Consider the following 17,474-nt stretch of genomic DNA (forward strand, 5'->3'; position numbering starts at 1 on the left):
CTCTCCTCTCGTATTTATATACAAGTGAAGGGAATTTTCCCTTTCATCTCAAGGAAGTGACGAGTGATGATGAAATACTGTTTTTTTCACTTTGCCGTGCTTCGGCTTCAGGGAGGAGGAGTTAGTAGTTAATGATTTTGTAGTTCTCATGATAACCCATACTCTGTTTTGCTTTGTGACCAGAATGTTAAGCTATATGCCATTGTGCGTTTTCACAGTACACTGCTATAATGGGGCTGCAACTGGTTTCACAGACTCTAAAACACTCATAAAAATAAACTTTTAATAACCGAGACAGTAGCATTATGAAATCAAAATCTCATAATTGGCTCTTGTAAGATTTAAGCCATGTTATAATGTTGTTACCTCTTCAAAAACATACCTGGACTTCTGTTCTGTTTCATTCAGACATGTTTGAGTAATCACTGAGTAATTATTAGTCTGTCTACATCAACTCAAAAGGCTCTGTTCCACCTCGTGATACAATGCAGTGTTTGTTTTCAAGTTAACAGCTACTTTTTACCTTTAGTAATTATTTATTCAGTAGAGATTGGTAATTCCGGAGCTGAAATTATCCAAATGATTGTAATGAAGGTGTACGAAGTTTAAAAACACAGTGACATCACAAGGTAGAACAGAGTGTTCTGTGCGCCTAAATATGCAGGGTTTGTGTGAATGAAACAAAATACAACAAGAAAATAGCGTAATATGGGCAATTTAATGTGTTTAAGTCTCAAAGTATAACAGAAATAATCACTAGTGGACTACTAAAATAATCATTAGTTGCAGCCCTCATATGTTTAAAGGGCTATTCCGCTATTTTCTGATCTACTTTATAATGTTGTTTCCTCATCATAAACATACTGTACCTGGAGTTGTGTTTTTTTTCATTCGCACATCTTTAACACACAAACACTGTATATATGGGGTATGAGTTCTTCTCTCAAACTGAAAACACTTCGCTCCACCGTGTGATGTCATGTGGTAATACAAGAACTGTTTCATTGTGTTTTTAAACTCCATACACCCTTCACTAGAATCATTTGGATGATTTCAGCCCTGGAATTGCCTATTGCTATTGAACTAAAGGTAAAACGTAACTGTTAACTTGAAAATTACCACTTCATGACATCACAAGGTGGAACAGAGCATTTTGAGCTTTGGAGATGTAGACGGACTAATATTAAAGGCTCACTCAAACATGTGTGAATGAAACAAAACACAACTCCGGGTATGTTTTTGAGGAGGTAACAACATTATAACATGGCTTAAACCTCACAAGAGTCAATTTTGCATAATATAAGGACCCTGAAAATGTGACTCTCAAAAATGTATCTAAATATATCACAGACTGTATAAAGAAGTGGACTAAGTGAGTGTGACGTCACCCATAGAGTTCCTCTCCAGTCAAATGAAGCTCATGGAGGCAAGCAGTTATAGGGGTGAATTTGGAGCCGAGTTCCTTATTTGTAATCCCAACAGCAAAGCATTATAGCAACCAAAAAGTCAATCTGGAGCGAATGGGGTAAGTGCAAATGTGTAAACAATGTATAATTTGACTTGAAATAAAGCAATGTGTTTAAACAGGTAAGAAAGAACCAAAACTAGTCAAGTCATTTTAAATAATCAGGATTTTCTCCCCCTCTTAGCGTGACTGCCCTGCCTTTCAAAGCAGAGGAAGTGAAGAAATACCAAACTCTGCCTCGCTTACGCAACGTTACTATAGTGGTATAGTCACTCACCATGTGTATACAAAGGTTTGATAATGCTGGAAACTGGAACCAGGAATATTTGGTATTTCATAGCTTTAGCGTTTACCATAGTTGGGAAGCTTTGGTTATTTCTATATTATATTTTAGTCACTGAAGACCTTTAAAGAGCATCTACACTTATATAGAGATGTGGGTAGTACACAGTTACTCAATTGAATTCACTTGAGTAAATAATACATATTAAAAATTGATTAAAAGTAAAGTTGCCGTACTTTTACTCATACTCAAATAATGTATTGTACAGTAAAAAAAAGCTTTTCTACCTTCCAGGCACTCAAAGCACTTCATATCAAGGAACCACTCACCCATTAATACACCAGAGTATGCAAACTCTGGGGGCAAGGTAGATTAAGTGTCTCGCCCAATGACACAACAACAGCACTCATCTGTGGGACCTGAAATCGCATTGCCAACCTGTGGTCAGTGGATCTACCCGCTCAACAAATAGTGTTTATGTCAAGAGCGGGATTCAAACTGCCAACCTTCTGATCAGTGGACAAACACTCTACCAACTGAGCCCAGTGCATTTTAGTTTTTCTACAGTAATATTGGTTGGTTTGGTTTAAATATTTTACTTCCGCAGTGCTGTTTGCTGTTACAGCCTGGTGCAGAAGATCCCCAGGATCTACTGCTGGGGCCTCTATGAAGCTGGTGAGTGTGTAAGTTCCCCCAAAATTTGCAGACAAGCTCAGAGGAATGTAAGAGATCTGCATATTTGAGTAAATAAAATAAAAAAAATAATAATCACATAATCACAATCATAATAATAATAATTCTATTCCCTATATTAAGCTAAACTTAGATCAACTGGACAGATACATTCTACCATTTAAGTTGACATTGTTTCCAAACAGATAATCATTTTGCATCTTAGAAATAAAGCCGTTAATGGTTCCTATTGCAGCCAAACTTAACCCTTCACAAAACAGTGGTGGGTATATAACTAAACGATTGATAGTTACCAGCTCTGTTTGTCTCTGTTTTTACAAGTCTCTCAATGGACCTGTACCAAAGTACATCTCCCACATGTTAGTGCCACATGGACCATCTCACACTCTGAGGACTTCAGGGACCGGCCTCCTGCTGGTGCCCAGAGTCAGGACTAAACATGAGGAATCACCGTTTCAGTTTTATGCAGCTAAAACCTGGAAAAGTCTTCCTGAAGATGTGAGACAGGCCTCTACTTTGACAATGTTTAAATCCAGGCTCAACACAGTTCTGTTTAGCTGTGCGTCCGACTGAAAGGTTTTTATTCTGCACTGTTCTTTTTCATGTTAATTTCATGATGATTATTTATGTTTCGATTTGTTGTATTGTGATTTTAATGTCTTTCTTTTTCTATAAAGCACTTTGAATTGCTTTGTGTACCAGTTGTGCTATACTAATAAACTAGCCTTGTTTTGCCAGTATTTCCCCTTCAGATTTTTTCCTCTGGTCCCAATACTTGCATTTAGAGAGTTAGGCACTTTCACACCCCAATTTAGAAATTTGAACATTGCCAAAGAGGAAGTGTGTGATATTAACATGACTGGACAGAAATGTCAGGGAAGTCGCAAACAGAGAGATCATAAAAAAACAACAACAACAAAAAACAACAAAAAAAACATGACAGAACAAAATGGCACAGTGACGATTTAAAAGAGATCAGAACTAAACCAGGACTAAACCAGGACTCACCTAGGACTAAACCAAGTCTAAACTAGGACTAAACTAGAAATAAACCAAACGTAAACCAAGTCTAAATAAGGACTCAACCAGGACTCAAGCTGGACTCAACCAGGTCTAAACAAGGTCCAAACTAGGTGTAAACCAAGACTAGACCAGGTCTTAATCAGGTCTAACCAGCACTAAACCAGAATATGACTAAACCAAGTCTAAAACAGGATCAAACCAGGTCTAAAACAGGTCTAACCATGTATCTCTCTCAACTGTACTGGGGCAGCCCTGTGTATCTGTACTTTACTTAAGTACATTTTAAAGTGAATGCTTTTTACTTTTACTTCACTACATTTGAGAGCAGGTATCTGTACTTTCTACTCCACTACATTTTTGAAAAAGACTGAAAAGTAAAAGTAGTTTTTATTCTCGTTTGAGACCTGCTGAAAAGGCTGTGGGTTATTTATTTTTTGTCAACTTTGTAATTTGAGCAAACAAAATACAAATAAAAATAGCCAGACAAAACTATCAAGTATATTTTTTCATGCGATACTTTTACTTGAGTATTCTTCCACCACTGCCTAAAAGTTATATGTACGGCTCCATCTAAAACTGATAAATGGATCTACGGTTCTAAAAGTTAAACACTAAAAATATATGTGTTGCATCTGGGTTTATATTTTCACAAATTTTCATTCAAGTCTATAACAGGACTATTCCAGGTCTCATTTCGGGCCAAACCAGGTCTATAACAGTACTATTCCAGGTCTGTATCTAGGACTAAACCACATCTAAACCAGGTCTATAACAGTACTATTCCAGGTCTGTATCTAGGACTAAACCACATCTAAACCAGGTCTATAACAGTACTATTTCATGTCTAATCTAGGGTTAAACCAGGTCTATAAAAGGACTATTCCAGGTCTAATCTAGGGCTAAAACAGGTCTATAACAGGGCTATTCCAGGTCTAATCAAGGACTAAGCCTGGCCTAAAAGTACAAACTGGAGTTCTGTTTTTGAGTTTTTGTTTTTGACCCCTCACGATTTAAAATTTTTGTCTCTCTACTTGTTTCTATTTTATGTTATGGTATTTCAATTTTATACGAATGAATAAAATTAACGGAAAACACACACAGACAATTAAATGTTACATCTCTCCAAAGAAGCCTGTTCTACATGAGTATTCTTACACTCACTTACTATCTGTATTTCCTCATTACAGGTTCCACAATTCCAGCACCATAAACCTGTTTACTGGATTAATGACAGTATCAGGTCAGTCCTGGAGCTGCTCTTTCCAGTTTTACAGCCAAAATTCCCAGTGATGTCACAGCGCGGGATCAGGATTTCACAACACCACACACTTCTCCAAAGGATCATGTTCACTTCCGCCAGACTGCTGCGCAAGCATTTGTAGTGTAGAGTGTAGTGTCGCAATAGCACCATAACATTAAAGGGCCCATATTATGCTGTTGTCTGATCTATGTTATAATGGTGTTTCTCCTGTTCTTTCCTTGCAAACATCACACATAATATCTGTTGCCTTATAGTTTATTTAAAGAGAAGGACAAGAAGGAGGAGGAGAAGAAAAAGAAGAATGTGGAGAAGAAGGAGAGGAAGAAGTAGGAGAAGAAGGAGAAGAAGGAGGAGGAGTAGAATAAGGGGAAGGAGAAGAAAGAAAATAAGTAGTATTTTATGATTATTTTTACTACATTTTGCATCTTTTGGTTTGATAAACTGGTAGATCTAAGTATATAAATCTTGACTGCATATTTTGAGGTGTGGTACTTTGTCTTGCAACATGGAAATTTCCTCAATGGGACTAGAAATTGACTGATATGTTTTTGGTTTTTTTTCATGGCCGATGTCGATGGTTTAGAATCCAGAGAAATTGATGGTTGATGATCTCTGTTGATATTTTTGGGCTGATATGTAGAGCTGATTTAGGTCATTTTCCCCAAATTATCAAATACAAATTTTGTACAAACTCAACCATAACCTTCTTTTACTACAAACTGTGTAGGGAGCAGTGTAGTCACATTCAGGGGTTTAGAACCAAATTTTGGGCCATAGGTACAAATCATCTAGGTGGGCCCGCACATGTTGTCTAATGAAAATTCCCATTTCAGAGTTTGGAAAGGCCCCCTCCCTGCCCCCTCCCTGCCCCCTCCCTGCCCCCTCCCTGCCCCCTCCCTGCCCCCTCCCTGCCCCCTCCCTTTAGTCCTCCCAGTCCAACGCCCCTGATTACCTTTTTACAGTACTTCACTAAACTCAAGTGTTCAAACAATACATGTGCATATTTAGGAGGCTGGTTGGCCCAAAAAAATATCGCCCTCTGCTGGAAATTTGCGGCACAAATTAAATAAACATCAAATGAATAAATTAAAATTAAACAAATATCAAAATAATACATTAAAATTAAATAAATATCAAATTAAAACAAGTAATTTAGCAATTTGGTACGCCACCTTACATGATGCTCAGTGCTTGCTGCTTTAAGTGACATTTACAAAGTGGATGATTGTTGGCAATATTTGGCACGTTTACGCTGAAAAAACTCCAGCGTCTTATCAGCGTGACTGAGGTGTAATGAGGTGGGGTCTTAACTTATTTGGCTTCATACTGTCCGCTGCCAACATTTTCAGACACAGCAGACACCGGTCTGTCCTCGTGTCCCACCGGAGTCACGGTGAAGCCAAGCGCTAAATGCGCTTCATCAGACTTCCTCGTCTTACTTTTCGTGTGACTTTACCTCCGTCTATATCCGCCTTTCTTTTCATCCCTGTTAAAATGTTTTCCATAGTGTCTCTTTAGCAAAAGTGTTTCTTTTTCACTGCCCTGTGTCACGATCTGTTCGCTCTCTCCTGCTCTTTTTCTGTGCGCGCGCTGCGTACGCGCTGCGTACAGTACTACAGTGTCATGGGCTCGACACACGGGGAGCGACGTCGCTCGCTCTCCATTTATGTTCAATGGTCTCTGTGTGACACTGCTAAAATCGCTCGTCTCTCTCACCTCCGCGACAAGCGAAAGTCGTGCACGTGAAAACCTCGCGCTCGTGCATGTCGACGTGCACACGCGAGCCTGCGACGCGACTAATGAAAGTTGAAAAATGTTGTACTTTTATCGCTGTCGCCTGCACAACAGCCAATCAGCGAGAGTTTGATTGACGAGCCAATGCACTGTCCACTTCAGAAACATCATGGAGGAGAAAATTATACTCACGGTGTCGGATTTCCCAATTCTTTTTGACATCTCAAAGAGACTACCGAGATATTTTAAAAAAGCAGCTGCCTGGGAACTCGTTGGTGCCAGGGTGAATATGAGTGGTAAGTTAACATGCGCAAATTTGTTAATTCAGATAAATTTATGGAGGCTAATAACCAAATGTATTAAAGACTGATTCAACATTAAAAATATATATTTATTTAAGGTTTTTACATTAAACAGAATTAGCTGCAGAATAGGGTGGACCCAGGATCGCTTTTTTGTTTTTTGTTTTGTAGATTGCAACCAATTGTAATGTTTTAGTCAAATGAAGCAAAACTTTACGAGATTTCATTTTAGCGTCTTTTTCCCATCTACCGCTATTAACCTCAGAATTCCCTCCAAATAAACAGCCAATCAGACGTGTAGGAGGCTCGATCTGCTCTGGAACAGAGCGCGACGTGAGAACTTTGTCGCTGCCCGTGTGCTCGATTTTAAAGCCCATGCGATGAGTGTCGCTGCACGCTGTCGTTAGTCGCTCCTCGTGTGTCGAGCCCATCATACGCGGAGTCATACGGCGCGTCCCACTATTTGAGAACCACTGTCATAATTAAACTTGAAATGTGTAAGTCTTGTGTGTGTCAATCAACAGTCATACGATTTACAGTGGCATGCTAACTTCCTCCAAAACATCCAGGAACGCCATTGCAAAAATACACTACATCCATTAGCTGTGCATGGCTGTATTACCCATAGGTGTGAGCCGTCCAATAGGGAGCCTCAGTGAGTCATAGGATACAGTTTTCCCTGGACACGTCAACTGCATTAGTTGTTGTTGCATAGTTGTGGTAGGACACATTATTGCTGCGTATTAACCAGCCTAACGGCAGCATGTAGAGATTGAGCGACATGGGTCCCAGGATTGACCCGTGGGGCACCCCACAGGTCAGGGACATTTTATCTGAGACACAGTTTCCGATTTTAACAATGTACTCCCTGTTTTCTAGATAGGACTTGAACCAGTTCAGTGCGGTACCAGAGATGCTCTCCCAGTCCTCTAGTCTCTGTAAGAGGATCCCATGATCCACAGTGTCAAAGGCAGCACTCAGGCCTAACAGGATCAAGACTGAGACTTTGCTGAGGTCAGTGTTCAGGCGGATGTCATTTGTCACCTTGATAAGAGCAGTCTCAGTGCTGTGGTGGAGTCTAAAACCTGACTGGAAAACATCAAAGGAGTTGTTCATTTGGAGAAAGTTAATAAGCTGTTGGTAAGCAACTTTTCGAGGATTTAGCCTAAAAACAGCAGATTTGAGATGGGTCGATAATTGTTCAATATTGTGGCATCAAACTGCTCTTGTTTAGGAGATGCTTGATAACCGCAGTTTTGAAAGCTCTTGGGAATGTTCCAGATTGAAGTGACATGTTAACCGTGCAAGTGAGTGGTGATAGCAAACTGTTGAGCACAGATATTAATATTTCCGTGGTATACTGTGCAGCCCTACTGGCCAATTGTTAAAATATCTACCTATAAACATAAAAAACTACAACTCAAATGAGAAATTCTGAGCCTTATAGACAGCTGCCTACAAAATTAGGTCCTTTGACAATACCTGGGTTATTTTGTAAACAAGATACACAACCTTAAAAGCCCATATGAGCTTAGAGACATGAGGAAGAGACGTTCACGAGCCAGAGAGAAAATCAAAGAAAGCAGCATTTTAAATTAGAACAGACTAGAACATTTTATTCAATTAAATGTATTAAACATGAACTATATATGCCACAAGGAAGTATATTTAGATGTTTAATAAGTTTCAGTTTTGTTTTTGATCCTCTGAGTCCCCCCCTCCCTTTGCTCTCCATGCTAAGTCACTCCCCCTTCAAGTCAAGTCAAATTAATTTTTAAAGCACATCTAAAAACAATCACAGCTGCACCCCCTTGCTTTGCTCTCTGTGCTAAATCGCTTCCCCTTCAGAGCGCTATCACATTACAATCCGCTTATGAAACGACTGCACATCGCATCAGGTTTGTCAAGTTGTTCTATATCATTTTGTATTATGCTTTTGTTTATTCATGGAAGAAAGGCATGTGGGAGCTACGCCTGGTTGTTCAATATATTAAAGCTGGAGCGAGATATTTTGAGGTACTTTTTCCAGCAGTAGTGCTTCAGTGAGAGAACAGAGAGGGTCTAATTCTGGCTCTGGAAGGAGAAGGTGCTGTAGCTGGTGGCCTGTGCACGCATCTGGATGGGCTGATGGTCCATCTCTGCGGTGCTGATGTACCACTCAGGGAAGCGAGCAGAGCGTAGAGAGCTCAGGTTCAGACCAGTGTCGTGTTTGTAAAAAATGAAACGCGTCATTTCACTCCCAGAGATGATGTTTTGGAGCACGCCTTTGTCTGCCACAGTCTGAAATAAAAGGGAGATTTGTGATTTATCAAATAATCACATTAAGATATGTAAATAACTCCACTCCACCGACAGTGCGAGCACAGCACATGTACAGCTGCCTTACCTCCAAGTGCAGACTTGGCTCAGTGCCCTCCTTGTGACAGGACAGGTAGTAGTCTGTGTCTCTTATGCCCAGGGCCACTGGTCTTTCCTCAGCGCTGGGTACTGGGGGTCGATATGTCGACAGGTTCAGTTGAACTTAAGATAAATAAAAGCAGAATTTTAATACTCAGAATAATATAATTGTACAGTATTTCTGTGTGAAATAACTGTCATAAATGTAGTTGTTTTTTGTTCACCTTGGCGTCTCACACTGCCTCCCTGCAGAATGACAGCATGCAGCTTTAGGCTCTCTTGGACCAAGACCCTTTTTTGGTTGTCAGTCACACTGCAATAATGCTCTCCAACTCTGGTGAACTTAGGTTCTACCACCTCTGACACAATCCTCTCTGTGATAAAAAGCATTTGAAAATAAGAAAAAACTTTAGCTTTAGTGCAGAGACATGTGCTTAGAGCCCTAAATGATTATATTATAATGATTATATTCTACCTTCTATCATGTTCTCAAACAAGTTGCTGAGCAGATTCTCATCTCCAAAGCCGGGGCTCAGGAGGGACTGGGCCACACTGTTTTTCATGTGCTCCATGGCGATGACCACGTTCACCACTCGTCTCATGCTCAGAGGATGATGGGAAATCTCCAGGTTCACCGGAGAAGGCAAATGGCCGGCATGGTACATCATTTTTGATTCCATCTTTTAATTTGCTGCAAAAATAAAATATCTCTAAATAAATATCTCTGTTCTAAAAAAAAGGTATTTGAAAATGTAAACACCCAAAACAAAGTCTATTTACCTTTGATTCTTTTGGGAGATAAGAAGTTGTGGATGAGGTCTTTGTATTAGATCCCAGCTGTTGCTTTGTCAGTACTGATTTGTGCACTCTCCTCTCGTATTTATATACAAGTGAAGGGAATTTTCCCTTTCACCTCACCAAAGGTGACGAGTGATGATGAAATACTGTTTTTTTCACTTTGCTGTGCTTCGGCTTCAGGGAGGAGGAGTTAGTAGTTACTGGTTTTGTAGTTCTCATGATAACCCATACTCTGTTTTGCTTTGTGACCAGAATGTTAAGCTATATGCCATTGTGCATTTTTCCAGTACACTGCTATAATGGGGCTGCAACTGGTTTCACAGACTCTAAAACACTCATGAAAATAAACTTTTAATAACCGAGACAGTAGCATTATGAAATCAAAATGTCAAAATTATTACCTTTTTTAAGATAATTTTTCATGACTTTCTTCAAAGTCAGAAGTTTACATACAGTAAGATTAATATGCATTTAAAGTATTTGGGAAAATCCAGAAGATGATATGTCATTGGAAGATTCTGATGAGGTTTATTGACAACATTTGAGTTAATTAGACACATTAGACACACCTGTGGATTTATTTGAAACACACTTCATCTTTGTGTAACATCAGGGGAAAATCAAAAGAAATCAGGCAAGATATCAGGAATAGACTTGTGGATTCGCACAAGTCTGGTTCATCCTCGGGTGCAATTTCCAGATGCCTGAAGGTGCCACATTCATCTATTCGATAAGATAAGATAAACTTTATTGTCCCCAAAGGGAAATTTGTCTTGGGCTCACTGCCCGCAGCTTAAAAACACAGTTACACTCACACATACAGTACAGTCAGGCAACAGTCTCAAGATACATGTGCCATTATTAATGTCCTTTATCCATTTGTGCACTGCACAACCATAAAGTGTCCAAGTTATTGCACAAGCCCCACTTCACAAATAATTATTGCACCAGCCCATAATTGCAGTTTTTGCACAGGCAGTTATTGCACCACTGAAAATAAAGTGACTAAGTGCACCTTTGTTGTGCAGATTTGTTCAGTAGTGTAACAGAAGTGGGCACAAATGAGAATTTGTATCTGTTACTCTTAAAGTTAGGCACCCGATAGCGCCTGCCCGATGGAAGAATTTCATATTCCCCATGCAACAGGTGAGAGGGGTTTCCCACAATCCGTCTGGCCTGAGCGAGCACAGAGTTTTGAAATATGTCCTGCAGAGAAGGGAACTCTTTCCTGCCAATCACCGTCATGGCCTTATTTATCACTTTTCCAAGCTTAGTTTTACATTGGACAGTTAAAGAGCCAAACCAGGCGACCATACTGTAGCGGATCAGACTCTCCAACACAGCATTATAAAAACAGGTCATGATTTTTGTGCTCACACCAAACAGCTTCAGCCTCCTTAAAAAGTGGAGCCTCTGAGACAGCTTGGAACAAAGAAAATCACATTCCATTTGAACAGGTTGTCAATGCACACACCTTAATACTTAAAAGATGCAACCTGTTCTATTTGTCGACCTTCAATAACAACAGGATGATGGATCTGCAGAGCTCGAGGGTCAAACACCATCTCCTTAGTTTTATTCACATTTAGGGTTAAGTGATGCTCACTGCACCAAGAAAGAATAGAGCTAATCTCCTGATGGTAGGTGGAAATACAGTCGCCATTATGAAGAAGACTCACAATAATTGTGTCGTCTGAGAATTTAATGATTTTGTTTCCTGGCTGACTGTTACGACATCCATTTGTATACAGGGTGAACAAAATGGGTGAACTTGCTGCACCTTGTGGCACACCTGTACTACAATTTTTTGCTCTAGATAATGTGCTGTTAACCCCCGCTTGTTGTGATCTATTTGTTAAAAGAGAGTAAAACCATTTCACAAGTGCTGGGCTTACATTCAAGTCAACCAGTTTTTGAACAAGAACTATTAAGAACAAACTATTAAACACAAGTATAAAGACCACATTCATCTATTCAAACTATTAAATACAAGTATAAAGACCATGGGAATGCTTGCTTTGGACCAAAATGTGCCTATCAGCCCAAGAACAAAAGCATAAAACCTTGTGAAGATGCTGCTGAAACTGGTAAGAGAGTGTCATTATCCACAGTGAAATGAGGACTGTACCGACATGACTCTGCAGGAAGAAGCCATTACTCAAAAAAAAATAAAAAAAAATGGCCAAATTACAGTTTGCAAATGCACATAGGGACAAAGACCTTTGTTAGACACATGTCCTGTGGTCTGATGAAACTAAAATTGAACTGTTTGGCCATAATGAGGATCGTTATGTTTGGAGGAAAAAGGGGGAAGTTTGCAAGCCTGAGAATACCATCCCAACTGTGAAATAAGGGGTGGCAGCATCATGTTGTGGGGTTGTTTTGCAGCAGGAGGGACTGTTGCACTTCACAAAATAGATGGCATCATGAGGAAAGAACATTATGTGGAAATACTGAAGCAACATCTCAAAACATCAGACGCAAATGGGTCTTCCAAATTGACAATGACCCGAAGCAGACTATCAAACTGGTTACAAAGTGGCTTAAGGATAACAAAGTGTTTTGGAGTGGCCATTACAAAACCCAGATCTCAATCCTATTGAAAATGTATGGGCAAACCTGAAAAGGCATGTGCGAGCAAGGCTGGCTACAAACCTGGCTCAGTTACACCAGTTCTGTCAGGAGGAATGGGCCAAAATTCCTGCCAACTACTGTGAGAAGCTTGTGAAAAGATATCCAAAACATTTTGTTACAAACTGTTTCCTAGGGAAAAAAGGAAGGCAACACAAGATAGTATAATAAAATAAGTAGCTTTTATGTAGGGAAAATGAAGGGCAGTTAACAACTTAGAATTACAATCCAAAAAAACAACAACATAAAGGCAACAAAAGGAGGCTCTAAGAATAGAGTGCAAAGTCAATGAAATGGCATGCCGATTCACAACCAGAATCTGGCAGCCAGGAGTAGCAGGAGACGGGTCCCTTTAAACTGGAGCAGCCACAGGTGGAGGGCGACGATTGGCCAAGCCTTGATTGTCCCTCCAATCGCAGGTAGAGCAGGGCTGTCAGTCAACACCAGCTGTGGGATACACTGAAGGGGCCGAGAGAGAGGAAGAGAGAGACAGAGAAAAGGGGAGAGGCACACAGTAGGAGGAGCTAACGGCCAGGGGCCATAACACTCCCCCCCATAAAGATACAACCTGGAGTATTACACTAAATTGTCTTCAGAACGTTACAAATATCTGTTGTCAAGTTACCTTACCTACATTCTGGACAAGGCATCAGCAAACACATTCTCCGAACCCTTCTTATGGCGAATTTCCAAGTGGAAATCCTGCACCATCAGCGCCCACCGCATCAACCGTTGGTTGTGATTGTACATGCGTGACAAAAACGTTAGGGGGTTATGGTCAGTAAGTACCATGACAGGCTGAGAGCAGGACCCAAGATACACCTCAAAATGCTGGAGAGCAAGCAACATGGACAACGTTTCTTTCTCTATAGTGGAATACTTGAGCTGATGTTTATTAAATTTGCGAGAGAAGTAACTCACCGGGTGGTCCACGCCCTCTGCATCCTCCTGTGTTAGGACCGCACCTGCTCCAACTGCACTGGCATCTACCTCAAGTTTGTACAGCTTAGAAGGGTCCGGCGCAGCGAGCACCGGGGCATGACACAAAAGGGACTTGACACTATCAAAAGCAGATTTACACTCTGAGGTCCACTTAAACTCTACCTTGGGGCTGAGCAGATTTGTTAAAGGCAAAATGACGCTGGAAAAATTTCGGCAAAAACTTGGTGGCAGGAGGAGGGTAGGCTTTTAGGGCGGCAACCTTAGCCTCTAGGGGACGAACCTGGCCCTGACCAACCTCACGTCCTAAGTATGTGACACTAGCTTTTCCAAACTCACACTTGGCCAAGTTAAGGGTAAGAGAGGCAGCCGCTAGGCGCGCAAACACTTGTTGGAGCGTGGTGATATGGTCTTCCCACGAGACAGAGTATACTATCAAGTCATCCAAGTAGGCATTGCAATCAGGGAGACCCTGCAGGACAGTATTTACAAGATGTTGAAAGGTAGCAGGAGCGTTACCCATTCCAAAAGCCATAACAGTGTACTGCATGAAGTGGTCGGGGGTGGTAAACGCCGAAATTTCAGACGCACAATCAGTTAGCGGCACTTGCCAATAACCTTTTAGCAGATCTAATTTACTGACATATTTAGTGGAACCAAGGTTGTCAATACAATCGTCCATGCGGGGCATAGGATAGGAGTCAGGGACGGTAACGGTATTAATTGCGATAGTCAGTGACGAAGCAGGGGGAACCATCAGGTTTGCCTACAATTAAACAGCGCTCCACGCACTTGTACTGTGTGTGGCTAAACCGTTCTGTAGCAAATAGTCAGCTTCTTGTTTCATTAGTGAGCGCTTCACAGGGTTTACGCGATAGGGATGCTGGCGAATGGGACGCGCATTTCCTACATCTATGTCGTGTGTTAAAACGGTGGTGCGGCTTGTCACATCTCCGAAGAGGCAAGGGTATTCCTGAATTAAATTTATTAGGTCACGTTGGTTGTTCGGTGACAGATGAGTTAAATGAGACGGCAATGTTCTTATCATTTCGGAATTTGGGAGACGAAGGCCTTGCTGTTTGCGGTTGCCTAACCCATCCTCATCAGCTGTTTGAGCGGCCACGATTACCGCGGATGCGCACAGGGGCGGGGTTTTAGGTTCCACTGAGCCTGGGTCACGACAGTTATGCCTTTTTAACATGTTGACATGACAGACGCAAGATTTTCGTTTACGGTCTGGGGTACTAATAATGTAATCCGTGTCACTGATTTTTTGTTTAATCACGTAAGGGCCGGAAAATTTAGCAGAAAGCGCATGGCCTGGGATGGGAAGGACGAGCACTTCGTCACCTGCGCTGAATTCACGTTTCACAGCCTTTCTGTCAAAACGACACTTCCTTTTTGTCTGAGCATTGGCTAACGTTATTTTGGCCAGTTCATTGGCTTTCAGGACACGCTCACGGAATGTACTAACATAATCGAGTAGGTTATTAGGAGAAGAGGACGGGGAAAGGAACTTTTCCTTTAGTGCCTTTAAAGGGCCACGAGGGGAATGAGCAAAAACCAATTGGGCTGGACTAAAACCTAAGGATTCCTGGACAGCATCTCTAGCAGCGAACAGGACAAACGGAACACCCTTATCCCAACTTCTACCCGTTTGGAAACAATACTTTTTTAACATGGATTTTAAAGTTTGGTGCCAACCTTCCAAATCGCCCTGTGACTCAGGATGATACGCACTTGAGACGACGTGTTGAATGCCCAGAGTATGGATTACTTCTCTGAATATGTTTGACTGGAAGTTAGCCCCTTGGTCAGTTTGGATGACTCGGGGCAAACCAAAGAGGGTGAAGAAGTGCGTCAACGCTTTTAGCACCGCACAGGAATTAATTTTTCGCAGAGGAATAGCTTCGGGAAAACGAGTGGCAGCGCACATAATGGTAAGTAGGTACTCATATCCGCTTGGAGTTCGGGGTAGGGGACCAACACAGTCAATTATGACACGGTCGAATGGCTGATCAAAAGCAGGGATAGGATGCAGAGGTGCTTGGGGAATTGTTTGGTTAGGTTTACCCATAACTTGGCACACATGGCAGGTGCGACAGTGTGTAGTTACATCTTTTTTCATTCCAGAAGAATTGGTTAAGAACAGACTGGTACGTTTTGGTTACCCCCAAGTGTCCTGACCACTGACTTTCATGGCCTAATGTTAGGATGAACGGACGATACTTAGTGGGAATTACAATTTGGCAAACTGTTTAAGATTTGGTTCTATTTAATCCCTTCTGACCACCAGAGGCGGTGCTTCAAGCACTGGATGATCACTCTTGCGCATGCGCAGGTCGAGATTTAATAACAACAAATTCACCTATGACCTTCCGGTGACCCACGTGAGGCTATATAGTCACGTGACTCCGGAAGCACAGTCCCTTTTTTCTTCTCGCGCTTAGGTCGAGTGTGTTGTAGCTACTCGCGAATATTGCTTGGTACCACAATTGTTTTCTCCCTTTGGAGACAGCTTACTGCTCAGAGTCCCGTGACTTGTGATTTGAGTGCAGTGTCGGGGTAGCGAGTGGGGCGGATTGCCTCACCTGGAGCAGGTGGTTCCCTGACGCCGGTGAGGTGCACGTTTCACAAGGACTGTATGGTAAGTAGTTTCTGCATTTTTTGTTGGAATCGACACCGGGTCGGTGGAGCTGGTTTGTATTTGCTGCTGTGTTCGGTTCAGCTCGACTTTTTGCATTGACTATTGCCGCATTCGGCTAAAATATCTCTGTTATTTTGGAACCGTGCTCGGTTCTTTAGCTCATTCTTATCAGCAGTGTTACTGTTCGCTTTGAGTTTTTGAGTCTACCACCAGTGGCGTTTTCGGCTCGACGTGGTATTTTTTAATCCCAGTTGGCGGATCAAGAGTGGTGTTTTCAGCTCGACCAGATCTAGCGTCTGTTGTGATGGAGTCCATGTGCTGTAGAGCTTGCATGACCCCGCTTCAACCTGAGGATGGACATGATTTATGTCCCTTATGTTTGGGTGTGGACCACCTTAAGGAGGGCTTGACGGAGAATGCTTGCATGAGTTGCAGCATTATGCCGAGATCCCTGCGTGCTGACCGCCTGGCCGTGTTTGGAGGAACTGGGCCCTCTGATATACAGGACACCCAGTTGCCGGCGAGCGGGAAGGTGAGGAGAAAGTGCTCTGCTGTCGACGCTTCCCCTACTCCGCATAAGCGCAGCAAAGGGGATCGCTCTGCGGGATTATCCTCGAAGGTGGATAGCCTTACTTCAGAGCTCACTAGAATGAAAGCTCTCATTGAGTCCATGCAGACTCGGGATAGCGGCCAGCGAGCTGCCCAGCGGGATGTGGTTTCTGTTTGTGTAGACGATGCCTTGTCTGTGGCGGCGTCAGATACGCACTTCCACGACACTGACCCGTATACTGGGGACGGTTTGGATGCGTGTTCTGACACCTCAGAGATGCTTCAGGCACTTTCCCCAGGTGAATGGTTCACGACAATCGATCTGAAAGATGCTTATTTTCATGTACCGATCACACGCAATCATTGGAGGTTCCTTCGCTTTGCTTTTCAGGGGAGACATTTTCAGTTCAGGGTCCTCTCACTTGGGCTGTCCCTGTCACCCGGGGTGTTCACTCGAGTGGTGGCAGCAGCCTTGTCTCCACTACAGGCGCGGGGTTTGAAGATTCTACCTTACCTCGACGACTCGAGCATGTGAGCCGCTTGGGTCTGTGTGAATATGGACAAGAGCAATCTGGTCCCGACCCAGGACACTGTCTTTTTGGGGATGGCTTTAAGCACTGTCACCATGGTTGCGTGCCCTTCTCCCACAAGGGTCGACAACATCATGGGGATGCTGGTTGCATTCCAAGAGGGAGAGGCCCTGCCATTCCTACATTATCTCCAGCTTCTGGGCAGGTTGCTTGCAGCCTCCA

At 42.2% G+C, this 17,474-nt stretch overlaps 1 protein-coding gene across 1 annotated transcript; it reads right to left on the bottom strand.

Moving 5' to 3' along the window:
• Positions 1-8,512: 8,512 nt before the first annotated feature.
• Positions 8,513-10,107, bottom strand: LOC117376367 (interleukin-1 beta-like). The gene is made up of 5 exons (XM_033972825.2): positions 9,939-10,107; positions 9,634-9,849; positions 9,383-9,532; positions 9,148-9,281; positions 8,513-9,041 (listed from the first exon to the last, which is right to left on the bottom strand). The coding sequence occupies exons 2-5, from the start codon at positions 9,836-9,838 to the stop codon at positions 8,823-8,825; spliced, it is 708 nt and encodes a 235-aa protein (XP_033828716.1). The 5' UTR covers positions 9,839-9,849; positions 9,939-10,107; the 3' UTR covers positions 8,513-8,822.
• Positions 10,108-17,474: the final 7,367 nt, after the last annotated feature.

Source organism: Periophthalmus magnuspinnatus, chromosome 9 (assembly GCF_009829125.3).
Source record: "Periophthalmus magnuspinnatus isolate fPerMag1 chromosome 9, fPerMag1.2.pri, whole genome shotgun sequence".
Lineage (NCBI taxonomy): Eukaryota > Metazoa > Chordata > Actinopteri > Gobiiformes > Gobiidae > Periophthalmus > Periophthalmus magnuspinnatus.

Bases quoted from the DNA above. Each gene is read 5' to 3' on its own strand.
- LOC117376367 (XM_033972825.2), bottom strand. From the start codon at position 9,838: ATGGAATCAAAAATGATGTACCATGCCGGCCATTTGCCTTCTCCGGTG. The intron at 9,533-9,633 runs GTAGAATATAAT...TTTTTATCACAG, and splicing joins GTTTGAGAACATGATAGAAG to AGAGGATTGTGTCAGAGGTG. The intron at 9,042-9,147 runs GTAAGGCAGCTG...CTTTTATTTCAG, and splicing joins AGCCAAGTCTGCACTTGGAG to ACTGTGGCAGACAAAGGCGT.